Source organism: Sturnus vulgaris, chromosome 16, assembly GCF_052056855.1.
Source record: "Sturnus vulgaris isolate bStuVul1 chromosome 16, bStuVul1.hap1, whole genome shotgun sequence".
NCBI lineage: Eukaryota > Metazoa > Chordata > Aves > Passeriformes > Sturnidae > Sturnus > Sturnus vulgaris.
This window is the reverse complement of record NC_142258.1, coordinates 15,103,564-15,129,539: the sequence shown is the minus strand read 5'-3', so window position 1 is coordinate 15,129,539 and position 25,976 is coordinate 15,103,564. Positions and strand designations below refer to the sequence as shown.

Sequence of the window (25,976 nt, the reverse complement as noted above, 5' to 3'; positions counted from 1 at the left end):
ACAAACAAACTGTAGGTTTGCTGATAAATTAAACTGGATATTGAAAGATGAAAGAAGCAATGGGGAAAAACCATGAATTCTATGAGAATTAAAAATTGAAAGGGAGGGTTATACATTAGAGGGGAATCTTAGGTATCAGGCATTCCGAGAAGTCTGTACCTCTCAAGTACTTCAGCCAATGGGGAAAGAGGAAATTTGCAGCCAGAAATCTGAGAAACCCCAGGGGAAATGCCCCATGGCCTCTCCCTTTATTTGAATAAATTTACAGGACTCCTCTGTCTCCTTTTTGAACATAAACCTCTGGTGTTTGTGGATTAATTTTCCTGACAATTCCAACCTGTAGGAGGTCTGATCTTTTGGGAATCCCTTGTTTCAGTCCCTCCTATCTCACCTGACAGCTCCGTGCTGCATATAATTTTAATGCAAAATGCAAGTTGCTTTTCTGTTTACTTCCTTGAATAAAGTGCAAATATCCTGGCTGAAATGGAGTGAGGGACTGATGCAATCTTGCAGACTATCAGGCATAACACCCCAACTCCATACAGCTGTATTTTCTGGCAGGTTATCAAAGGACTTAAAATTACAAGTGTATCATCTTTATGGATGCAGTGACTTTTAGTTTCTGAAGGTACAATGAAATAAATAAGTTGCAATAAAAGTCCTTTTGACCTCTGTAATCTTCAGAGCACTTAGTTCGAGAAAGATAAATATGGTGCAGTCATCACTTCTGGCTGAGGCTCTGAAAACAGGGATGCACCTGAGAGAAATGCACTTTCAGAGACTATTGATGTCTGCCCATAAAATTTTTCATATGTATTGAATAGCAGTTCTGTTTTACAAAAGGCTTTTCCTGTCTCTTCTTCCTGACCATTTCAGAAAGTTTGGAAATGTTGTTTGTATTTACCCTAGAAATAATCTATTTAAGCTTTATCCCCGTCCTCCCACCCTCGATGGACTGCTGTGAGTGCAATAAACAGAGACAGAGCAGCCAAAACCCTCTCACAAATGGAACTTCACTCATCCCAGAAGTCTCCAACTCAATTGTCTCAAGCAAATATCATGACAATCTGCTGCTATCCTGATTACTCCTATTGCCACATGGTATATGTAGTTCAAACCTTTTAAAACATGCTTTTTTAATTTTAATTTTTAAAATTTATTTTATTTGCACTGAAAAAATAACAAGGAATATCCCAGTAACAAGTATTTGCAGCAATCACACCTGCACTGCAGGGCACAGGCTAACAGTGCTTGCAAACTCAAAGGGCTCAGAGCACTGGTGCTGTGCTATATCATGAGGGATAAATTATGGCCATTTTTAACAGCAAGGCAATTTGCTTCTTGTGTTTGTTCTCTTTTTGCTCAATTTCCAAAGCACAACCCCTGCCACAGTGGAGATGAAAGGAGTTGGCTGCAGAATAACCTCAGTTTGGAAGCTGTTCCAGGTGGCCTGAAATGCCACTGCAGGTGGCCCAGCACTGAGCCTGCTCTGGTGCTGCTGGGATGCCCCTGGGCTCTGCCCTGAAGATGAAAGTCCTGTGGTGTTTGAAGGGAGGACTGGCCCTAATGTTCCTCTAATAATCCCCATGCTCTAAAATATGAAATTATTGCTGTTATTTAGTACCTGCAGTGGCAGGAACTGTACATCTGCTTTACCTCAATGTCAGCTGTTACCCACAAACTTTTTACCAAGCCTTCCAACCTTCCTGTCTGAAGGGAAAATGCTACAGGATCACAGAATCAATGAATAGTTTGGATTGGAAAGGACCTTAAAGATCATCTCGTTCCAATCCACATGAAAAGACCCTTTTAATGCTCCTTTCTCCTCATCTCCTCCAAACTCTGCACCCTTCTTGCAGTTGCTGCCTTTTAACCTCACCAGCTGCTTTTTATCTGCTTTACTCCTTTTCTCCCCACCCAAGAAATCTCCAAGGAAGGAGTGAAGGTAAAAGAAGTGATCTAGGAAATTTTTACACAACTTCCCAAAGACAATTTCCCCATAATAATTTGTATTGGCTTAGACACCTTTTCAGGCAGGTACAGGTTTAGGCTATAGAAACACATTTTTTATTTCCTCCCAGGGCATAGAAGAGGAAGAAGGGAGATAATCAGGAAAAGTAAAGCCAGTGTACATGGCTGATAACTACAGGGAAATTCAAATTAATAATTATTAGATTAAGTTTTTTTCACAAGATAAAATTTTCAAATTGCAGGAAAAGGATAAAATAGTTCCTAATTGTGTTCATCCCCAAATTTTCAGAGCTGGGCTAAACTTCAGGCTGAAGACAGAAGAATATCTGCCTTATATTCCAATATATAACTGGAATTATTATTATCTCTAGACATCAGCATGCACATTCCTCTCGTGATATTCACTCTGATAACAGAAAAAAACACCCCCTGACTTCCAGAGCATATAAAACAAAGATATTCTGATTTAGAGCCTGACTTCGACTAAGACTTCAGTTAGGGTTGGGGTTGTGTCTTCATACCAAATCTCAGCTGCTGAGATTAATTTGGCTCAGTGTGGTCACAAGGTGTTTTCCCAGCCCCTGCACACAACTTGTACTTTAGACTCTGCATTTTGGGGACATGAATATGGTTGTGACACTCTTGGAATGGAGACAGGTTATCTTTAACAGCAGGTAGTTATCTCAATTAGTGGGGAAATCACGTGTCACTGCAAAACAAGTACTGGAATTCTGGCAATGCCACCCTTTCCTCTCAGCAATTCTGGATAAACAAGTCCCTTGTTTTTCCACTTAATATTAATGAGGTGGAAGAAGCTGCTTTAGAGAGGAAAGTAAAGTGAAAAGTAAATGCCCTACATGGAAAGGAGAGACTATTCAATTTTCAAATACTGCTTTGTTTCTCATTCCAATTTGGAAGAGGTTTCTGTTCCCTGTCAATTTCCAAAGGTGACTTTTGGCCCATGGATTCCACGCTGCATGTTGTGATTCCAGACTCTCTTGGAAGCTATGGAAAAGACCGGGTGACTTTGGGAACTGGGTGGAAACCTCCCAGTGGAACCCTTAGTACATGATGATCCCTGTGAGAAGGTGAAGCTGTTTGAGCAAAAGACCAAACTCAGGCACAAACCTGAGTGAACTCCCAGAACACTCTCCTCATGCTTTATGTAGAGCTGAGTTTAGACCATGAAAACCACCTTTAGGCCACCCTGGAGTTCCACTGACAGCTTGTTTCCAGCTGGAAACTGCAGGACACCTGCAGTTCTCCATGGCTGAATAAAACCGGAGGCATAACAACATTAGCTCTTTTAATGCACTGGCTTGTCCTAAAGGAGTTTTCTGGTTAATTTGTGACATAAAACTACATTTTCCCACCTGCAATACGCCTGAGACAGCAGCACATTTATTTACCTGAACCAGATGTGCTTATCCTGGGAAAGCTGAGGCATAATCCACTGGCTATGGGAACACTGGGATCTCCTCCTGCCTCAAGTTTGTGTCTGCACAGCCTCGCTCCCGAGGGCACAGGGCTGATATCTGTGCTTGTACCACCTCATTTATGGAATCAAGGCCTGAAGAGAGCTGGGGAGGGACTTTGACTTTGGCTTCCCAGTGCCAGAGGGCAGGGCTGGATGGGATATTGGGAAGGAATTGTTCCCTGGGAGGGTGGGCAGGCCCTGGCACAGGGTGCCCAGAGAAGCTGTGGCTGCCCCTGGATCCCTGGCAGTGTCCAGGGCCAGGCTGGATGGGACTGGGAGCAGCCTGGGATAGTGGAGGGTGCCCCTGCCCATGGCACGAGGTGGGGCTGGATGGGTTTTAATGTCCCTTCAACCGGAACCATTCCATGATTCTGTGATTTAATTATTTTAATGTAGCAGCTCGGGGCCCGCGTCCCTGAGGGAGCTGTCCCGGCCCCGCCAGCCGCCAGAGGGCGCTGCCGCCGCCCACGCCCCGAGCGCCCGCCAAGATGGCGGCGTGTGGGGCGGCGGGGGCCGCGGGCGGGGGTCCGGGCAGGGCAGGGGTCGGGGCGGGCCCGGCCCCAGGACGGGGATCGGGGCGAGCGGGGGTCGGGACGGTCCTGGCGGCCGCGTTGGCTGTGCTTGGCTCGCTGCATGTGGCCCGCGGCGCCGGGTGAGTGTCTGGGCACCGCCTGTGCCCGGCTCCGGCGGCTGCCGGTGCCCTGCGGTCGGGCTGGTGGAGCGGGTGCCAGGTGGGACGCGGGAGAAGCGGGCCTGAGGTGTCAGCGAGGCCGTGCCCACCCCGAGCTGCGCCGCTCTCATCACCCCGCCTTTGCGGCCTTGGGGCAACCGGGTGTTGTCGTTGCAGGAGCCCCCACAGCGAGCCTGGGCTGCGGCCCTACCCGCCCTGGCAGCACGGCCCTCGGCACGGCCACAGGCACGTCAGGGACTGCCAGCCCCTCAAGTACGGAAACCTCACGCACGAAGCGTGGCCCGGTGACAACAGCACGGCCGGCCCGGTGGCTGTCACCCGAACGTTTGTCTCGTACATCCACCCGGAGGGCAGCGACCGCAAGGTGGTCTATGGCCACTTCACCTTCGTGAGGAACCCCCTGAGGACCTTCTCGGTGCTGGAGCCTGGCGGTGCCGGCGGCTGCCTGGCTCAACGCAGAGCCCCCGTGGAGGAGACTGCAAAGCTCAGGAAGTGTCTGGTGGCCCAGAACGGCGGGTACTTTAACATGGAAACTGGAGAGTGCCTTGGGAATGTTGTGAGCGATGGAAAGCTGGTGAGAGACTCTGGAGGCCTACAAAACGCTCAGTTTGGCATCCGGAAAGATGGCACCATGGTGTTTGGGTAAGAGTTGGGGGTATTTGGAGAATGCTCTCTAGCCTGAAGACTTTCAGGCATCACTAGACAGTAAGCTCATCACTCCTTGGCCTCCCCAGTTAGAGTAGAAGCTCACTTGGAATGCTGAAGCTAGGGATGTTCTTGCTGTACCTCGTGGAACTATCTCTGTGGCCTTTGGCTCATGTCCTAGGATGAAGAGAAGCTCGGTAACTTATGATCTCCAGCTGATTAGGTTCCAGTGTCTCCTCTCCCAGCTTGCAGTAGGGACACTGGGCAGGGTGGAAGGGGAGAGGGCTCTGTGTTCACCACACAGAGTGGAGTGTATGTGCTCTGGCTGCAGTACAGAAAGGCTGGGCTTTGGAAGGGACCTCACAAGGTGCCTCATCCAGCACCCTGCTCAGCACAGGTTGGATGGAGTGGGCTGCTCAGGGCTGTGTCTGGTTGGATTTTGAACAGCTCCAAAGATGGAGACTCCACATTCTCTCTGGGCAAACCTGTGCTTGACCATATTAACACTTTTTGGGAACACTTGAAGGGCGGTGACTCCACCACTGCACTGGGCAGCTTTGCCAGTACCTTACCACCCTTTCTATGAAGGAATTTTCCCAATATCTAGTCTAAACTTCCCTGGCACAGCTGGAGGCCATTCCCTCTCAATCTGTTCCTGTTCTCTGGGAGCAGAGCCCTGCCCCCTCCTGCCAGGGAGTTGTGCAGAGCCAGAAGGTTCCCCCGAGCCTCCTTTTCTCCAGGCTGAGCCCCTTTCCCAGCTCCCTCAGCCTCTCCTGGTGCTCCAGCCCCTTCCCCAGCTCTGTTCCCTTCCCTGGACACGCTCCAGCCCCTCCGTGTCCTTCTTGTGAAAGGCCCAGCAGAGGGGATCCAGGGTCACTACCCTGGCCCTGCTGGCCACACTGTGGCTGGTCCAGGCCAGGTGTCATTGGCCTTCTTGCCCACCTGAGCATGTGACCCTCCCCAGGCAGCTGGAGACAGTAGTTCTGATCACCCTCTGGTGAGGAATATTTGGCTGAGGGATTGTAGTTCAAGGCCTCAAGGGGCTGCCCTTCCCCAACAGTAGGAGGATCCTAAAAGTCCCAGAAGGGTTCCCAGGACCCCTCTGATGGTCTCAGAAGATGCAGGAGCAGCCTGGAAGCTGCATCCTCCACCCTTCTGGTAGCTGACTCCCAGGACTCAGGAAGGATCCCTGCGAAGTGAGCCCACCCACACTGAGTGTGCCAAGCCAGGGCTTTATCCTGCAGCCATTCTAACACTGAGTACCTGACATGGCCCTGAGTACCATGGCCTTGATTTATGTGAGAGGGGCTGGGTGGGTCAGTGACACCTCCCTTCAGGGAGGGGGCTTCTGTGGAGTGGACCAACAGTAGTCTCATGGTCACTGTTGAGTCCCTAAACTCAGCTGTGCCCCGCTGCTCCCCAGCTCTGGCAGGATGTCCCTGTTAAATGGAGCTGTCCTGCTGTTTGGTGGCTTTGTGCCTTCCAAACCATGATCAGAAAAATAGTTTGGGTGTAAATAATTTTGGCTGTCAGGACAGTGGGAAAAGTCGTTCACAACTTTCACCCTGGATCAGGACCAGCAGGACACAGCCCAGGGCACAGTTACCCCACCCTGCAAAGCTGCTGCTGCTGCTCCCGGGGCTGACATGGGGTGAATCCAGGCTTTAAAAGCTGTCAGTCCCTGCCCAAACTATTTTGTAGTTTGATCTATTTTCAGCCATGTTCATGTTGTCTTCTTGTTCCTTTCCCATGGGAAAAGGGAATTAGTTTTGCATGTTTTCCATTCAGGTATTTGCAATTACACTTTTCTACAAAGCACAAAACTTTGCTTGCCCACAGTCACGGATACCAGACAAGTAAAAGCTGAGCATCCAGCTCCCACAAGACATCAAAAAAGTCACCTTTAAATCCAAAACGTCTGGCAGAGCACAGCTGTCCAGCTCCAGCCCCTGCTGCCGTCCTCTCAGTTGCAAACATCCCCCAGCATCAGGCTCCAACGAGGCAGGTGTTCCTCTTCACCCTCAATCAGGAGAGAGCAGCATCCTTCCTGTGGTGACACACAACACCCAGAGGGAAGGAGCAGTGCAGCTGCAGGCAGGCTGTAGTTCCGAATGCTCTCCAAAGCTGTTTGGTGTCACATTTTTGGAGAACAAAAACTGAGAGGCAGCAAGATGTTACAGCTGCTTCCACGGATCCCTGAGTATTTGGCAGTGGCTCTGTCCTTGTGTTCTGCCAGATGCTGCCCTTGTTACCCTGGCTTGGATTCACTGGCCACAATGCTGCTGTTGCTGGCGTTGCTGGCCACATTGTTTCAGGCACAGCGGCCAGGGACCATCATTAGCCATGGGTTTGTGCAAAGACCAGAGAGCAGGGGCTGCTCTGGCTGCTAAAGTGATATTTCACACTGCTTGGTCTCGTTTTGAATGTAGCTATCCTTCATTCTACCTTCTGCCCTTCTCCCTGCTTCAGAAGCCTGCTGGCAGCAGGAGAGGCTTTACCATGACATGCTGTGACTGTGGGTAACCCTCCTGCCCTCTGTTCCTAGTTACCTGTCTGAGGAGGATGTCCTGGATCAGTCCAACCCTTTTGTGCAGCTTGTCAGTGGGGTGGTTTGGCTGCTGAGGAATGGAGAGGTGTACATCAACCAGAGCCGGGTGGCCGAGTGTGGTGACACTCAAACCACAGGTAAATACTGTGGGGCCTGGCTTCAGCCTGGCCATGGATTGTCCTTTCCCTGGGGCTCTTGGGAGAAGGGGCACTTATGAAGTCCAGCTTTCATAGAATCATGGAATAATTTGGGTTGGAAGGACCTTAAAGACCATCTTATTCCACACTGCTGCTGTGGGCAGGGACACCTTCCACTGTCTTAGGCTGCTCCAAGCCCTGTCCAGCCTGGTCTTGGACACTTCCAGAGACCCAGGGGCAGCCACAGCTTCTCTGGGCACCCTGTGCCAGGGCCTCTCCACCCTCACAGCCAAGAATTCCTATCCTGTCTAACCTGTCTAGAGAAACTTAAAGCAGGTGCCTCTTACAGGAGTTGAAATCCAAGGGCTTGTCAATCCTGTGTTTTGTCCCTGTGCCAGACAAGAACTTAATCAAGGGCACTTTTATAGGGCTTGGATGAACAAGAGGAGCCTGGGCTGTGCTCTCACCGTGTTTCAGTTCAGATGAGGCCCTTGCTGGGAGCTCTTTTGCAGACAGATGTATCTTAACAGTCCATTTTGTCCCCCAGCTGAGTGTGAATTGTTCCCTGTTCTGCAGGAACCTTCGACAGGTTCATCAACGTGATCTCAGCCAGGACTGCAGTGGGACACGACCGTCAGGGCCGGCTGGTCCTGGTTCATGTGGATGGACAGACAGAATCCAGAGGGTAAGGGCTTAAATTCCTGGGACTGGCGGGACTCTGTAGCTGTTTCAAGGCAGAGACTTGTAGAGCTCAGGAGAGCCAGGAAAGGCTCACACAGCCCTCCTCAAGTTGCCTGGGATGGGAGAGATTCCCCTTCCTCCACAGAGAGCAACAAGCTCCTGATCTAACAGCTTCACTGAAGGCAAATCAACAAACAGCCTCTGCTTTGCAGGGTCAACCTGTGGGAAATGGCAGAATTCCTGAAGCAGCAGGGAGTCATCAATGCTATCAACCTGGATGGTGGAGGCTCTGCCACGCTGGTGCTGAATGGGACCCTGGCCAACTACCCCTCTGAGCACTGGTAGGTGCTGCTGCTTCGTGCCCAGGGCTCCTGTTGGAATGCAGAGCCCAGCCCCACGTCCTGGCCTGGCTGGGAGGGCACAGCAAAGGCAGGTGACAGGATCTATGGGACAGAACAGCTCTAGAATTTAAAGAGATTGAGTGACTCCATGTTTTTTCCACTTAGTCATCCAGGATTAAAGCTGAGCTGATTCCATACAGGCAGCAAAGCTGTGGCTGTGGCTGTGTCTGAGTGGCTGGTGTGGGAATTGGATAAGACAGCAGCTCTCAGTCTGGGAGATTCAGAGTTGCACATCCATTGGAATTAGCAGAGATCTGTCAGCAGCTTATTATTATGGAAGAGAAACACTGACTGGGACACCCTGCCCTACCTCATTGGAGGGAATCTAAAGAATATTTTGTTTTAAATTCAACTTTTTAGTCTGTTCTGACTGCAAACATGAAGGGATTTAACATTCAGTTGCTATAACTACAGTGATATAATTTGTATCAAAGCAAATAACATTGAAGAAAATGTGTGCTGGGTGCCAGAATGAGGGAAGCTGGGACTGCTTTAAGGGAGACTGTGTTGCTTCTCTAATTCCATGTTTGAAATCAGATGGGATTTTTAACTCAGTTAAAGCATTGACTCCCATGTATTTTTGTTTCTATTTTCCCAGTATTAGTGTAATGTTTGCCATTGTGGATCAGGAGGGAATCTCTGGGTTATAGAACGGGTGTTGGGCTGTGCTGGGCTGGGCTGGGCAGTGCAGTGCTGGTTCAGCTCATGTCCCCTCTGCCGTCCCCAGCCCCTTTGAAAGCATGTGGCGCTGTCCCCGGAGCATCTCCACCGTGGTGTGTGTGCACGAGCCGAGCTGCGACCCTCCCGACTGCAGTGGCCACGGGCTCTGCGTGGCCGGACACTGCCACTGCCACGGCCACTTCTGGGCAGGTCCCGCCTGTGACACCCTGGACTGCGGCCCTGCCAACTGCAGCCTGCACGGCGTGTGCAGCGCCTGTGAGTCCTGTGCAGGGGAGGGGCATCCCTGGGAAATATCCCTGGGGAATATCCCTGGGGAATCCAGTGTGCCTGCCTGCCAGGCACCGGCTGGCTGAGTGGGGCTGCCTCCCCTCTCCAGTGTCTGAGGCACAGATGGTCAGAACTTGCCTCTTTAGGAGCCAGCAGGGCTGGGCCGGGGGCTTGGGGCTAGAAACTTCAAGCTCTGTGCCTCAGTTTCCCTTTCTGCCCCAGGGTTGTGCTCTGGGTTTTCTGTGAGGCTGTTGATGGGCAGGATGTGTATTATGCTGTGTAAAAGCAGCTGCTTCTGTCCCCTCCTCTTACTGTTCCTTCTTTACTTCCCTCTCCTACTTCATATTTTTTACAAGTTTGCAGGTGCTACTCTTCCATGAATCTGAACCTAGAGATTGCTGGAGTGTCTGCCCCCAGCTCCTGCCCCTCCATGCCCCAACCCATTACCCTCTTCCTGTCCTCCTGACTCAACTCTCATTCAAGTGTGCCCCAGTGCAGTGGCTGGGCAGAGCTTGGTGGCTGCAGGTGTTACCAGTAGCTGACCCAGAGCTGATCCCAGGGAATGCCAGCAGCAGGAATTGCATTTGGGAGGGGGGAGTATGTGGGCCCACCCTTTGTGTGAGCACAGGGTTCCTCTTCTGGGGGTTTGCTGGCAGGGTAAGAAGACACCTCAAGAGGCAGAGGCTCCTAATTTCAAGTCCTTGCTGCTTGCAAGTGTTCTTTTGTTGTCAGTAACACTGTTCCATGTGTTTGTATAGCTGGATGCCTGTGTGACCCCGGCTGGACTGGCAGCAACTGCACTGAAGGTAAACACTGACTGCTACTGCCCTGCCTCTTCACAGCCAGGGAGAGGGGAGTGGGAGCCACTCTCCTACAGCTGCAGGGAAGGGAAAGGCCACCCTGTGGGCTGGGCTGCTCTCTTGTGGCAGTGTGAGTTTCATTGCAGCTGGAACATCTGCAGTTGGCTTGGTGTGAGACACTCAAGCTCTTGATCCTTGTTCAGGGCACACATTGATCTTATTGCTGAGCATCCCTGCACACCCTGAGCTGTGCTGTGAGCTGGGATTGCTCATCTCTGCTGCCAGGGTCCTTCTGACATCTCTGCTTGTCTCCTGCAGTCTGTGCTCCTGGTTTCTATGGGGAATCCTGCAGCCAGAAATGTCAGTGCCAGCACGGCAGCTCCTGTGACCCCATGCACGGAGCCTGCACCTGCCCTGCCGGCTTCTATGGCACCAGCTGTGAGCATGGTAAGGACCCTGTGGGCAGGGTAAGGGTCCTGTGGGCATGGTGAGGGTCCTGTGGGCATGGTGAGGACCCTGTGGGCAGGGTAAGGGTCCTATGGCCAGGGTAAGGGTCCTGTGGGCAGGGTAAGGGTCCTGTGGGCAGGGTAAGGGTCCTGTGAGCAGGATAAGGGTCCTGTGAGCAGGATAAGGGCTTTCAGCGACCTCCAGAGCTAGGGACAGCATTTTGTGTCACCTCTCAGCCACCTCTTGTAAGCAAAGCAAGGGGCCGTTCTGCCAGGGGAACATTGCCAGCTGGCTCCCAGCTCTTCTGGGCCTGCCTGTCTTGCCAAATGGGCTAAAAAGGAGAGGAAGGAGCAGAGAGGAAAGAGGAGTTTGCTTCATCAACAGAAAACTGTGGATTCATGTTTTGGCTCAGCCCCAAAGAACTGCATTCTTTCCCAGAGCCCCTGAGTGAACACAAAACATCCTCTGCTCCAGGGTGTTGCACCAGGCCCTGCTGTAGCCCAGGCTTCAGGTGATGCAGATCAGTGCCTGTGGAATGCTCCAGAGGGCTGTCCTGCCATCCCACCCTCACACTCCTTGTGCCAGTGCTAATGGAGCTGGCCCTGTCCTGCCTCCTGTAACCACTCCAGGTCCCCCTGTATCTGAGTGAACCAGTTAATTACAGTTGAGTGTGAACTTCCTGGGTGTCTGATTCTGTCAGTGATGCTCTGTTCCAGCCTGGGAACATTCAGCCCATCCCAGAGAAGCTGTGGCTGCCCCATGATCCCTGGCAGTGTCCAAGGCCAGGTTGGACAGGGCTTGGAAGAACCTGGGATAGTGGAAGGTGTCCCTGCCGATGGCAGGGGGTTGGAGCAAGATGAGCTTTAAAGTCCCTTCCAACTCAAACCATTCCATGACTCTGTGATCCCAGTTTTACACAAACACCCCTCTGAGGCACACCGAAGAGCAGCCCTGAACTCCCAGCATGGTGCTCCCAGGTTGCTGCAGGCTCAGCTGAGGGAGCTGCAGCCACAGCCTGGCTGGTCTCAGAGCAGGTGGAGCTTTGGCAATGACCAATCCCTTTGTGATCCCATCCCCAGAGTGTCCCCTGGGCTGGTTTGGGCCGAGCTGCCAGAGCCGCTGTGCGTGTGACCACTTGTGTCCCTGTGACCCCGAGACAGGAAGCTGCAACATCACCCACCACGGGGCACTGCAGGACCACCTACACAGAGGTACCTGACTGCAGGGGGGTGCAGCTTGAAAAAAATGTTGGAGGAGCAGCTTTAGTGCATATTGGTGTTTGCTTAGTCACCAGCTCTGCTTAACTTTGCTCTTTTTTAGTGGAATTTTACACCCTGACCCACCTTTCTTCCCTCTTTGTTTTCCAGCTGGACAGTGTTTGGCTTCCCAGAAAGAGAGCAAAGAAAAATTCTCTCTGTCAGAGTAAGTGTGTGGTGCTCACTGTGCATCTCCGAGGCTGTCACAGAGCATGAGGGGTGTTCAGTCTGCAGAGAAGGAGGCTCAGGGGTGACCTTCTCATTGTCCACAACTCCCTGACGGGAGAGGACAGTCAGGGGGGTCGGGCTCTGCTCCCAAGGAACAGGGACAGGACAAGGAGAAATGGCCAAGGGAGGTTTAGTTTGGATGTTGAGGAAATTCCTTCACAGAAAGGGTGGTCAGACAGTGGCACAGGGTGCCCAGGGAGGTGGTGGAGTCCCCATCCCTGGAGAGATTTAGAAGCTGTGTGGATGTGGCAGCTGGGGACATGGTTCAGTGGTGGCCTTGGCAGTGCTGGGGGAATGGTTGAACTCAATGATCTTGGAGGGCTTTTCCAGCCTAAAGGATTCCCAGGTTCTCTCCTGTCTGAGAGTAGCCCACAAGCTTGGGAACACAGAGAAGGGAGGACAAGCCTCTGCACACTGGGCCCATGTGCCACAGGTGAGCTGTTGGTGATGTGATTTGTGTGCCCCCAGAAGCTCGTGGCTGTCCCTGAGCTGTGCCTTGGCCGTGCTGCTCGTGCTGAGTGCCCTGGGGAACGTGGGGCTGGTGCTGCAGGGGCGGCAGCGGCACCGGGAGCGCGACTATCGCTACCTCCCCCTGAGGGACATCAACGGTGACGCCCCTCACTGCCCTACCTCTGCTGCCTGGGACCAGGAGGAGATCCAGGAGCTTGAGGACACTCAGAAGCCCGAGGACACTCAGGAGCCAAACCAAGAGTTCCTTTAGAGTCACGGATGGGATGAGGTATTTCACCCTGTATTGCTCCTCAGCACCAACAGCACTGGGGTTGTTCCCACTGAGAACCTTAAACTGCTGCCTGAGGAGCCTCAGCCCAAGAACTGCCCTGTTGAGGCCGTGGTTTCCTTTCCTCTGCTGCCCCAGCACCTAGGACTGCAGCATTAGGGGATGCAGGACATCCCTTGGGTGAGGGAATTCCACAGCTGCAGCAGGAAAGGAGATGGGCTGGTTCCTTCCAAAACCTGAGGGAAACAGGTGAGGGATGCAAGTTACAGGCACCTCAGAAAGATCCCTGCTCACCTGAGCAGTGCTTTTTAAGATGCAAGTTAAACTGCCTCTAGTACAAAGCTGGGCTTAAGGGTATTACAGTCAATGACTGCCCTTCCTTGCTAAGCTCAGATTTTAATCAAAGTGACAAAAAGTTTGTTCTAAAATGTTGAAGCAGGTGCAGCACCCAGTGCCAGCAGAGCCCTCCTCTCCCAGCCACGGTGGTGGCTCAGGGGTGACATGCAGGGATGACAGCCCTGGGCAGGGCTGGAGTGTTTTCTGACCAATCCTCAAGCCAGAGCAGCCACAGAGGGTGATGAGTGCTGTGTTTTGGGGCAGCTTCTGCAGCACAGCACCACAAAAAGCCCTGTCAGCTCCCAGGTTCCACGTGTGCATCTCCCCAGCTCCAGGAGCCAAAGGCTCTGCCTGGCTCTGTGGGCTGAGGGACCCTGGCAGTGACACAGCCTGGAGCTGTCCCTGTGGGGGAGGGCACACACAGGGAGAGCGTGGCATGGTTGGCATGACACAGACTGGGCACTCCTCAGAGGGACCAGCAAGGGCTCCAACCCAGCCAGGATCCCAAGCACCTCCTCTGGAAACGTGGAACACATCCTTGCACAGTTACATGAAAAGTGTTGGAGTTGGCTTCCCATGAGGGAAACGCAGCCTTGCATGAGCCCCTTGGATGCTGCAGAGAGGGTTGAGAGCCTGTCTGAGCCCCACACATCTTTATGCACTCACTCCCTTTTTACCTCTCCAAGTAAAGGATGTGTAATTTCTGTGCCAGTGTTGGCATCCAATGAGCCTGTAACCAAGAGACTCTATTTTTCTATGATTTACAGAAGATTATTTGAAACTTGAATAAAGCCTATTAGTGCTACCTGTCTGAAACTCAAAATTCCTGATGTGCAGCTGCTGAAGGAGCTGATCCTTTCCCAGTTAACCTCAGCCACCCAGTGCAACCCCAGGGGCTTTTATTTTTAATAACACCCACACTGCAGGATGTATTGTTCCAGCCCACTTCTGTGCTAGGAAACTAAACAAAAGATGCTTGTTCTGTAGAAAGAAGCCCAAACATTTTAGTTAAAAAGCAGGAAAAAGTGAATACAAGCCTTACCTCTGCTTCTGGGGGCAAAGAGAACAGTACACAGTTTTGAATTTTCATTGCCCTGCAATTTCAACAGTTGAATCAAACAATTCCACATGTTCTCAGAGATGTTTTATTTCCCACATACCCAAAAGTACAGCTCTACCAGGACCCACAGACACCATCACTGGAGGATATCTGTTATTTCAGTGCCCTGCAGTGGGCTCTTACAGGAGGGTTTTGGCTGAGAAAAATGAGGATTTCAGTGTATAAAACCAAAGTCAGCTGCAAAGGAGAGAAAGTAAGTGCTGCTAAAAAACTAATTAATGCCCATTTAGCTTCCATGTAACTGAAAGCTTGGAAGTGGGTGTTGGTGTCATTAAAAGCCAGCAAAGTGACTTGACTACAATTTCACCTTCCAAGAGAGAATTAATCAGATGTAAGGAGCATCACAAACATGTTGGAGGATTATTAAAGCTATTTGCATGCAGGAATCTTTGACAGCTGCTATCAAGTAAGTCTCTAATAGCTGTTCCTTGAATTAATTGCTCACAGTACAAACATTTGGGATATTAAAGCAGTGTGGGCTCATAAAATGCCTCTTGAAATGAGGGATCCCCTGCTTGGAGCAGGGCTGGCCTCAGCCCCAGCAGCTTCCCAGCCCAGTGTGGCCAGCTGGGCTCGCCCCTTCCTACTGGGAAGTGCCAGTGCATTATGGCATTTTCAAAATCTTGCCAATAAACCAAACTAGGATTCCAAGTTGTTGTTCACAGTTCCCGAACTGGCTGTGCAGAGGAACACGGGTTCAGTCACTCGGGCCTCCCTGAACTGGTGCCCGTCGGGAATTCTGCTCCCAGCAGTGAGTACAGGAGCCGAGGAACGGCTGAGCTGCTCCGGTGCCTCCCTGTGAGCGCTGCCCTGGCTCCGGAGCGGCGGCACCGGCGGGGCTGGAGCCACCCCGGTGCCCCAGGGACTCAGCCGTGCCCCGGTGACACCGGCGGGGCTGGAGCCACCCCGGTGCCCCAGGGACTCAGCCGTGCCCCGGTGACACCGGCGGGGCTGGAGCCACCCCGGTGCCCCAGGGACTCAGCCGTGCCCCGGTGACACCGGCGGGGCTGGAGCCACCCCGGTGCCCCAGGGACTCAGCCGTGCCCCGGTGACACCGGCGGGGCTGGAGCCACCCCGGTGCCCCAGGGACTCAGCCGCGCCCCGGTGCCCCGCGGGGCGGGAACAAAGCCCTTTTCACACCGGAGAGCAGCAAAACACGGCTCTCAGGACTGTGCCCTGAACATCCAACATCCACCCTCATGCTCTGTGTTTGCCCTTCCCAGCCCTGGCACAGAGCCAGGGAATGGGGCAAAGCTGGAGAAGTCCCAGGGAATGAAGGTGTCACATCTGGCCGTGTTTGCAAACCGTGGCACAGCCCCTGGCACCTTGCACTCCCCCTCCACCCAGCAGACACGGCCCCAGCTCTGAGGTAGGTGTTGTGTTTGCATAGGGAATGTCTGAACCACGGACAGCCCCAATTTACTGGGAGCCAGTTTTTAATTAGCAGCTCATTCTCTGCACACAGCCTGAGCTGCAGAGCAGCTGCTGGGGAGGGAGAAGGGCTTGGCTGCATCACCCAAAACCATTGCCAAGGTTCTGGTTTAGGAGATTTCTGAGGACCCAGAACCTCCCAGATTCAGCTCACTGTGAAGAAAACTGAGTTTATTTTCTAAAGGACATTGATGTCATTTGAGGGAGAAAATGGTGATGTAGACGAATTTTGTGTCTCTGGTATCTGCAGTTCACAAGGTCAGGTTTAAAAAGCACAGCACAGCACCCAGGCTGTTGCTCCCTTTCTCCTGTTAACATTCAGGAGAAAAAGGAAAAAAATACTGAATTATTTAAATTGGTTTTAAAGTAAATTGTCAGGTGGGATAAACCAGGCAGCCTTGCAAGGAGAGGTCACGTGCTGCTTCACAGACCTGTGCCATGATCTCTGATGGGCAGAGGAGTGGTAGTGCCAAGGGACAAGAGTTAAAACTAAGATTGGGATATCCCCAGAGCCTGGAACACTCTGTGGAACTAGCCCTTGACCTCACCCTTCAGAGATCTGCCAAGTTCCAGGTGCTTCACTGAAAGAAGTTAAACACCCAAAACTTCTGGTGGGCAGCAAACAGCATATCCCACATTTCAAAATAAAATAAAAAAAAAAAAATCCAGGGCAAAGGAATAGATTCTTACCCGGAGCAAACCCAGGAATGTTGCCACTGTAGGATGTGAGCAACCATGTGAGAAAGGGAAGTAAAATCCTGAAACAGCACAGGGGGAACAGGGCTGGCTTTGCTTCTGGGGCTTTGGGAATCTAAAACTGTTTCTAGAATCAGATTTTATTCTGAGTCAAGGATTTTCCATGAGGGATACACACATGAACTTTTGTTTCCAGAATTCCTGACTTTCCTGACTGCAGTTATGCTGAAATGCCAGAGACAGAAGTTTCATTTGTCTGGAAGAAACATTAAAGCCTATGGAACAACTGAGAACTGGAAATCAGAACTTCCCTGAGCTCTACATAACCAAATTACCTATTCAAAGGGAGAGATGCAAGGTTGCACAGTGATTCCCCTGGCTCCAATCCTTAAAAAAACCCACCAAACATCTCAAAACCATGTCAAGTTCTTTGTCTCCCATTGTCCCAAATATTTTGGCTCTTTTCTCCTTTGGTGCTTCAAAACCAGTGATTAAAAAAAGCAGGGTGGGAAGGAACAACTTCACAGATTCCTCAATAAAAACTTGGTGAATATTTGACACCCTCTCTCATTTTTTTTTACCTGGACAAGAACATGGATAATTTTGCTCCCCAACCTGACTACAGGAACAATCAGAGATTAGGGACAAACATGGCATTTTTGGTGTGTAGGAAAACAGTGCATCTTCATGACAACTCCTGAACTCAATCCTTGTTTCTTAATTCTAAAAAACAGCCTAAAAAAGCACTGGACTCTCACCTTTCCTTGTAAGGAAGGTGACACAGCCCTTACTCCAATGCAGCCCTTTTGCAAGAACACCCAGTGATCACAAAGATCAGGACCCAAGCAGAAAGATTGCTTGGGATTAAAGACAATCAGTTATTCCTTTCTAAATCAAAGTTCATTCCATTAAAAAAGGTGACTGTATTTAATAAATAATCATTGCTGACATTATAAATAAGTTAAAAATTAATTTTAAATAAGCTAGTATAGAATAAATAGGCTTCAATAAGTGCTTACATACATACATGCCTCTCTGAAAGATTTCAAGTGAGATCATGTTTAAAAGAAGCAAGTTCTGTAATACTGCCAGAAAATCTTGTGCCTTCAGGAAATCAAATATTGCTTTTCTTAGCCCTTTAGGATTGGATTCAGTTCCCATCCACTCGGGAATGGGACAGACCTACTCATTATTGCTGTAAACCTGAGTAAAAAGAAACAATAGTTTGGAAGATGCCACTCACTGCAGGCAGGTTCAATGCCTGGAATTTCTAAAAAAAAAAAATTAAAAAAAATCCATTTTGACTTTGTTTCTCAGCAGGGTTAAAAAAATCCAACACATTTCCCAGAGCATCCTGCCAGACCAGAAGAGGTTTTTGGTTTGGCCTGGAAGTGATTTCTGAACCGTTCTACCTGTACCCAGGTGCTGGCAGTTCCTTCCAAGGCCCTGCCCCTGCAATGCCCACTTGGCTGTCCAGTGTGGAACCAGTACCCTGTGGGCACCCAGGACATTCCCCTGGTTCTGCCACCCAGCAATTATCTGAAGGTCCAACAGGTAAGGCAACATCAGCCTCCTCTGTGGGAAAAGGAGCGATGGGAGGAGCCCTTTGCAGAGGGGTGGAATGGATTCCTGCAAACTCACAGGCACCCAAAATCCACAGGTGGTGAAGGAGGCTGCTGGAAGCAGGCAGCTGACCCCAAACTCCTGAACCTGCCCTTGGAATTTCAGTTGTTGTGGCTGAGGCAGCTCCCAGAGGCCTCTCTGTGTCCAAATGGGTGTGACTGCCCCACGGCTCAGCCCTGGAGCTCTTTGGTTTGGGGCTGGAGCAGCCCCGGGGTCTCCCTGCTGCTGTAGCCCTGGCTCTGCTATCTGGAGAGGTGGGAACTGCTCTGGGACTGGCTGGAAGATGTGGTGACTCCACTCAGCTGGGAAAAGCCGCTGTTGCAGGATTCCAGGCTCGACATGGATCCCCTGGGATGGGACAGAACAGATGTGCTCTTAGGAAGGCAGCAATGAAGGGATAACTACTCCTCCCACACAACAGTTCCCCTCTCTAGCACTTGCACAAGTGCTTTTTGGCTCATTATTTCCCACCTGCTCTCTAAGAATCTCTGTGTCATGATGAAAAATTCATCAGTCAGACAATAAGATATTATTGCTTGTCTCTGACTGTTGTTCTGGGGAAGGGGATGCAGCTGGAGCCTCTGGGAGCTGTCCCTGAGGAGAAAGGAAAGCTCCAGAGCACTCCAAATGCAGTCTTGTGAACCCAAGGACTCCAGGTTGCTGCACACCAGAGTCTCAACTCAGCATCTCCAGCTCCTCCTGCCAAAAGCAGGCTGGGCTCAGGAAGAGCCCTAAGGAACAAGCATGACTGGTGTGAGGCATTTCTGCTGCTCTGACCCCACAGGACCCGGCCAGGTCACACCTCAAGCTCACCACCTTCAAGTCTGTTCTGCCCAATGCCTCCTCCAGCTCTAGGGAAGGCTCCAGGACTTGCACAGAGCTCACACTAACAGGAGATGGGGAAGTGCTGCTGGCATTGAAGGAGGAGGCCAGGCCCACCCTGCCAAGGCTGGCTGTTCACCTGCTTAGAAGTGCTCATCCTTCTCAAGTGCCAAACAAAACCATCTGGGAAATAGCCCAGCTGATATTTAAATTACTCCAAAAGCAGCTTCTCAAAATATTCCCAACTAAGATAAAAACCCTCCTGAATCAAAAACCTCCTGCTATTCAGGAAGCTGCAAGCAAGAACCAAAGCATAAATTCCACTGGTGGACACAGAGTCCAGAGAATTTTTAAATACCTACAGCACCAGAGGAGATTGGATGCACAAAATGCCACCAATACCACCAATTCTGTGCCCATCACTTGTCAGTGAAACACATCCCCTGTGGGGGCCTCTGATACCCAAGTGTTTCACTCACACTCAGTGCAATTCGTAGTAAACCCCTTGCAAATGCCTTACCTGAAGTCCTTGGAGGCCAGCACCTCGTAGTAGTAGATGAGCTTGCACTTGTGGCTGGAGCCCTGCAGGGAGGCCAGGACATCATCCACACGTGGGAGGCTGGAGCTGGAGCAGGGCAGGGGCCCGTGCATCCTCCACTGCAGGATGTAAAAGCCAGGCCAGCGTGTGACATGGGAGCCCTGCAGAGAGGGAGGGACAGCAGGTGACCATGGGTGTCTTGGGGAATGGTTGAAGGACCCAGCACAGGTCATTCACCTGCCTGAGACACAGCCCTGTAGTACCAGTAGGAAAAAAACAAACAAACAAAAAGCTTATTTAGCTTACTTTCCATTAGAATTTTAGCTTGGAATCTCTTTCCAATGACTCACTCTAAATTAGGATTTCTCACTTTCACAGGGTATCCAGAAAATGATCACAGAATGGTTTGGGTGGGAATGGATCTTCAAGTTCATCCCATTCCACCCTCTTCCACTATCCCAGGCTGCTCCAAGCCCTGTCCAGCCTGGCTTTGGACACTGCCAGGGATCCAGGGGCAGCCACAGCTTCTCTGGGCACCCTGTGCCAGGGCCTGCCCACCCTCCCAGGGAACAATTCCTTCCCAATATCCCATCCATCCGTGCCCTCTGGCAGTGGGAAGCCATTCCCTGTGTCCTGTCCCTCCATCCCTTGCCCCCAGTCCCTCTCCAGCTCTCCTGGAGCCCCTTTAGGCCCTGGAAGGGGCTCCGAGGTGTCCCTGGAGCCTTCTCTTCTCCAGGTGAGCACCCCCAGCTCTCCTAACCCTCAGAGAATCTCTGTGGCTTCCTCTGGCTCTCTCCAGAAGCTCCATGTCCTGCTGCTGTTGGTCCCCAGATCTGGAGGCAGCTCTGCAGGTGGGGTCTCACCTAAGTGGGACAAAATTCCCCCTTCTCTGCTCTGGGAATGACCACAGCCCCCATTTCTAGCAGTACCTGATTTCCCACACCATCAATTCCCTCCCTACCACCCAAACTTTGGAGTTTGCAGGACTCTGAACCCGAGGCAGGAGCCAAACCTCTCTGACCTGGATGCTCTCTCCTTCCCTGCAGACCAGAGGAGACTCCACCCTGCTGTAATCCACCCCCAGCACCCAGGTCCTGTCGATGAGCTGCACATTGTCCCCTGCAGGAGAAGGACTTGGGCTTGTGGCTTCCTTGTGACTTGGCTCAGGAGCTCGTTTGGAGTGAAAGAGGCTGAACACCACATCTCCCTTCAGGATGTCAAAGTCCCAGGTGATGACAGATTCCCCTTCCAGGATCTCCACAAGTATCTAAGAAAAGGAACAGAACAAAGCCCTTGCAGGGTCAGTGCTCAGGTGGCAGCAGTGTGCTCCTTCCCACTCTGGGGCAAACACACTTTGCTCCACAATCCTTCAGCTGGCTGAGGGTCTCAATTCCCGAGGGGGATACACACGATTCCCACTCCCAGCCCTAACACAGTCCACCCACTCAGGGGTTTTTACCTTTTCTCCCCGTATCAGAGTTGCTTGTTCTAGGAAAACCTCAGTGGAACTGAGGCACAAAGCAGGACACAGCAAAGAGCCAAATCAGAGTCACTCCCCATCAGAGAGGCCAGAAGACTGATGTGACACTTAGTTGCTCCTTTTTGGGAGATCCTGTTTCCTGGTGACTCCCATCAAGCAGTTCCCAGCACACACCTTCCTTTATCACCCCCATTACTGCTGCAGCTGGGAATGGGAGCTGAACTATCAGAGGGGAAACTGAGTGGCCTTTACTTCTCCCAGGAGGAGGGGGAGGAGTAAGAGACTGGACCTCACAGAAGATCAGGCCATAGTAGAGACAAGAGACACTGTTGCTCGAACTGCTGTTCCTAAATCCCACACTTCCAGCTCTTCCCTTCTTCCAGGAACAGCAGCTGCTGCCAAGCCCTCCCTGCTCCCTCTGTGGGAACCCTTGGCTGCTCCAGTCAGCCCCAGCAGAGGGGACAAGTCAGTGTCCCAGCCCAGCAGCTCCAGCTGTGCCCTGTACCTCGTGTGGGGCTCCTTTGAGGACACTGGCAGAGTGGTAGATGGTTTCTGTCCACAGCCGGATGTGATCCGAGTTCTCCGACTCGTCCTCGCTTTGGTAAAGGGACTTGGGGACGAGTCCCCCTTCAGAAACAGTGCACTGCAAGGGCCACACAGACCAACAGGAGGGGTTAGGAGGTTCCAGCAGGAACCAGGAGCATTTGTTGCCTGTCAGACACGGGCTGACCCCTCAGCTGAGCCAGAATCGTACCCTGAGTGGCTCAGAGTTCACTGGAACTCCCGAGGTTTATGCGAGTTCCCTGTAGAGAGCTCTGACCCTGCTCCAGGACCCCCAGGGCAGCACCACCACTGCAGGGGCAGCCCCCTGTGCCCAAATGAACTGCCCTGTGCCCAGAGCAGGGGGATACTGGCCAGCAGAGACTTAACCCCTTCCAGAAGGCAGTGGAAGGCCAGGGTGGTGAGGAAGAGGGAATCAGTTCCAGATTGCACCTGCACAAGAGGAAAGAAAACCCACCATGCAGTCTCCTCCCAGGAAGTCTGGGATCACATCCTTGTCCACATAGTCCACCAGCCCTCCTGAGCCCTGGTAGTTATTGCCACTGTAGATGAGGAACTTCTGCCGTGTGTTCTCATTGATAAAGGGACTGACCTGAAAGGCAAAGGGCACACAAGACATGGCTGTCACTGAGGGCAGCTGGAGACACCGTCTGAGCCATCTCGCCATGATGTCCTGGGCTCTAGCCTGGAATGTCTCAGCAGTGTGCAGAGTTTCGCAGCTCTGAGGCACTTCCCAAAGAGAGGGATAACAAACAGAAAATGTTCTCTCTCTCTCTCTCTCTGTATCATCATCTCACAACACTTTCTGCTTCATGTAAAGGAAGTCTGCAGTCACTGCCTCACCTACAAACATCACAAGAAGAAATGTAACACCCACATTCTCACGTTGCCAGAGCAGTCAGCAGGCACAGGCAGAACCAGATTTATTTACTACCTATTACCCTTCAGTGTCCTACAGCATGAGATTAAAAGGTATCTGTCTTTTCCCATCTATGTGAAAGCCCTATATGAAGTTTGGGTGGAATGGCGAATTCGGATTCAGGTTTCTCATCCTGTCCTGGAGGATGGCAGAACCAGAACCCAGTGAGCTGCAGGCCCCCCATGACCTGGCACTGCTGTGGCCTCTTCAGGAGCTCACCACAAGTTGCCTGGAGATTTTCCCACCCTGCCTCTGCTGACACAGCTATTTGTGAACCTGCACAAGTGCCAGTGATCCTGCAGAACCCAGGTTTCACCCACCAGGGTCCAGAGCACGGGAAAGACCCGTGGTGCTCTCACAATCAGGAGCCTCCCCAGGGTCTCAGGGTAGTTGTCCTCCACCACCTCAATGATCCTGAGCAGAGCCTTGACCCCAGGCCGCCAGAGGTGCCTCATATTGAGCCCTTCCAAGTCCACCAAGCATGTCCAGGATCTAAAATAATCAGGCAGAAAAAGACCTGTCAGAACTTTGGAGTGTTTAGTTTAGCTCAGTTTAGGATCCACAGTAACCCCACAGCCTTTGAAGGATCAGGGAAGCCAACAAGGGACATGAGCAGTTGCAATAAAAGCACATCTCCACTTGGGCAGCACACACCTGAGTCCAGGTGAGCTCCAGGTAACACAGACACCCACCCCCAAGGGCAAGAATATCTGTCACTCTGGAAGAAGGTGAAGGTATGCAGGCCTATTGCTAAAAATAATATAAAAATGCATTTGAAATGAAGGTGGAATATGGCAGACAGGCTTCTGTATTAAAAAACCCAGAATTTCAAAGATGTGGATTAAAATCACCAAGACAGGAAGATTAAATTAATCTGAGATGCAATATGAAAATTATGTAAGGAAGGATCAATACTTGCTTTGCAATGAAACTGCAGGATTTGTCTGCATTTAAGTCCAACAAATTTATATATATATATATGGTCCCCATACAGACACTGCTGTCTGCACTGCAGCCCTAAGGACATCACCCCAAAGCACAGCAGCATCCTTCACCATGGCAGGGAGAGTCTGCAAGGAAAGCCAATTATACTGACGTGATGGGGCGGCCAAAGATGTTGGTGTTTTCCTCACATCTCTTCTGTCCTTCCTCATTAATGGACAGAACCTGGAATAATCAAAGACAACACAGACAGGGATTAACCCCAGTATGGCTGAATAACCAGGTGGCCTGGAGATCTTATTTTTAAAAATCCAGAAAGCAGAGGGTAGGGTTAGATGGGATATTAGGAAGGAATTGTTCCCTGGGAGGGTGGGCAGGCCCTGGCACAGGGTGCCCAGAGAAGCTGTGGCTGCCCCTGGATCCCTGGCAGTGTCCAAGGCCAGGCTGGACAGGGCTGGGAGCAACCTGGGACAGTGGGAGGTGTCCCTGCCCATGGCAGGAGTGGAATGGGATGAGCTTTAAAGTCCCTTCCCACCCAAACCATTCCAGGATCCCTGATGCACCATGACAAGACTCCCCAACACTCCAAGGGGAACAGGTGACACACAAAGACACAACTCACGTGTCTCAGCAGGGATTCCTCTCCCAGGGCCTTCACCAAACCTTTGGTGTCCATCTGGCCAAGGCGCAGGATGTAGAGTGGCCGCCCATCTTCAAAACATAACAAAGGGTTTAGAGAGGGCAGCACTTCAGCCTCCCAGGCTATCACTCTCATCCCAGTTTTAAAAGCCACATTAAATATTTGAAAAGGATAAAAATCACTGCCAAAAGCAACCTTTTCAGAGAAATTGCTTTGCACTGCCTGATCTGTGCAGAGGAAATACAATTCCAGGGAAGCAGAGTGGCTACTCACAGGCACTGAACTGCTTTAAAAACATCAATACAGCTTTCTTCAACGTGTCAGGGGCAGCTGCTCACCTTTGTCCTGGTAGTGCCACCCCCCCGTGTAGTACTCCTGCAGCAGGGCTGGGGGTCTCCAGGACTGCAGGATGAAATCCACCTGGTACTGCTTGCGCCAGGCCAGCGACTGGCACAGCATCTCCCGCGCTTTGTCGATGTTGAAGTCGCGGGCGCGCAGGAAGCGCAGGATGTGCTCGTCCTTGGGGATCTGCCAGAAGAGAAAGGCTCAGGAGCAGCACTGCAATGTCCCATTTGGCCTGCAGAGGAGGCTGCACAGTTTACACCGCCTTTTATATCTTAAAACTAAGACAGCAATCATCAAACTTCCCTTCTGCCTCCCTCTCTCTGTCGCTAACCCAGCTGGAGGCAGCAGAGGGTGCCAGGAGTACAAAAGAAAGCACCAACTCACCGACTGTGGGCAGCTCTTCCCCAGTGCAATTCCCAGGAGCCCCAGCAAACCCTGGCTGATGTTTCCCTTGGCTGGTTATCCACGAGGACCCTCCAAAATACTGTATGAAAGTCTGGGAGCTGCAAGTCCACTGCCCAGGGCAAATCAGCACAGGATGGCAACAGGTAATAAACAGCCACAGGTAACACATTGATCACAGCAGGCACAGGAGGGGAATCACAACCGTGCAGTCTCAATGATGCCACCAGCACCAATTCCAGGCCCTGCTGCTGGTGTTTGAACAGGAAAGCTGCTGAGTGCTTCCAAAAGCTGCCCTGCCCCAGCACACCACAATAACTCTTGCTCCAAATCAACCAAAACTACAACCAAAATTTTTCCCCATCACTCACCCCAGCACCAGCAGTAATCCTAATATCACAGGCACAAAAGCTTTCCAAAGCAAGTCTGCAGAATGGCTTATTCCAATCTCCTTCCAGATCAGCCATGTTCTCTTTAGCTGAAGAATCAAAAAAAACTTGCCAGGAACGTCAAGCAGCAGGAATTAACAACGAACCTGAGGGATTCCACAGAAGTGCCAAATCTGACTAACAGCCTGTCAGCTGCAAATCCAACTGGATTAAAGTTGCATGTGCTGCTGGATCCCAGACCCTCACTCCAACTTCCCCAAAAGTGCTTGGCCTCATTCTCTACAAGTTTCCATAAGAAGCAGGGGTCATCTCTTCCAGGGCATCCACGATGTGCTAGCACAATCCAAGCACTCCCAGCTCTGCTGGGACACAAACTGCCATGTTCAGGAGTCAAAGCTCCTTTGTTTGTCCACTGCCATGCTCAGGGATACACAAAGCTGGGCAGAAAGCAAGGCTGGCAGCTGTGTCAGGAGGGAGCAATCTCAGATTCACAAGCAAGAGATGCTAAGAATTGACTCACCTAAAGAAGAGGCAGAGTTCAGGCAGCCTAAACCAACCCTAAAGCACCTTAGGAGCAGAGAGAAGATTAACACTGGTTCTAACACTGCATCTGTGTGTCCTGGAAAGGAGAGAGCAGACTTCCCAAAGATGATCTCGGGAGTATTTGGAGGAATTCAGTATCACAGCAAGTTTAAAGCCAGCAGAGCATTCATCAGATAATTCAGGTTTGTGTTCCTGCTGCTCAGAGGCAGCTGTCACTCAT

At 51.4% G+C, this 25,976-nt stretch overlaps 2 protein-coding genes across 5 annotated transcripts in view; one reads left to right on the top strand and one right to left on the bottom strand.

Moving 5' to 3' along the window:
• The first annotated feature begins 3,936 nt into the window (after nt 1-3,936).
• Nucleotides 3,937-14,128, top strand: NAGPA (N-acetylglucosamine-1-phosphodiester alpha-N-acetylglucosaminidase). Its single transcript, XM_088174673.1, has 11 exons — nt 3,937-4,100; nt 4,296-4,781; nt 7,330-7,469; nt 8,046-8,154; nt 8,363-8,491; nt 9,279-9,487; nt 10,258-10,305; nt 10,618-10,746; nt 11,826-11,957; nt 12,114-12,168; nt 12,699-14,128. Exons 1-11 carry the CDS (start codon nt 3,937-3,939, stop codon nt 12,949-12,951), a joined length of 1,854 nt encoding a protein of 617 aa, XP_088030799.1. The 3' UTR covers nt 12,952-14,128.
• A 306-nt stretch (nt 14,129-14,434) lies between these two features.
• The window catches only part of SEC14L5 (SEC14 like lipid binding 5), a 39,356-nt gene continuing 27,814 nt past the window's right edge, over nt 14,435-25,976 (bottom strand). For 3 of the 4 annotated variants that reach the window (XM_014888556.2, XM_088174671.1, XM_088174670.1), the window contains 9 exons: nt 24,416-24,605; nt 24,060-24,148; nt 23,592-23,662; nt 22,816-22,987; nt 22,034-22,168; nt 21,521-21,658; nt 20,557-20,802; nt 19,518-19,696; nt 14,435-18,523 (listed from right to left, as the gene is read on the bottom strand). In XM_014888556.2, the coding sequence (XP_014744042.2) occupies nt 18,418-18,523; nt 19,518-19,696; nt 20,557-20,802; nt 21,521-21,658; nt 22,034-22,168; nt 22,816-22,987; nt 23,592-23,662; nt 24,060-24,148; nt 24,416-24,605 (1,326 nt within the window). In that variant the 3' untranslated portion in view covers nt 14,435-18,417. The remainder of the gene's footprint in view (nt 18,524-19,517; nt 19,697-20,556; nt 20,803-21,520; nt 21,659-22,033; nt 22,169-22,815; nt 22,988-23,591; nt 23,663-24,059; nt 24,149-24,415; nt 24,606-25,976) is intronic. The other variant, XM_088174672.1, reaches the window with a different exon arrangement.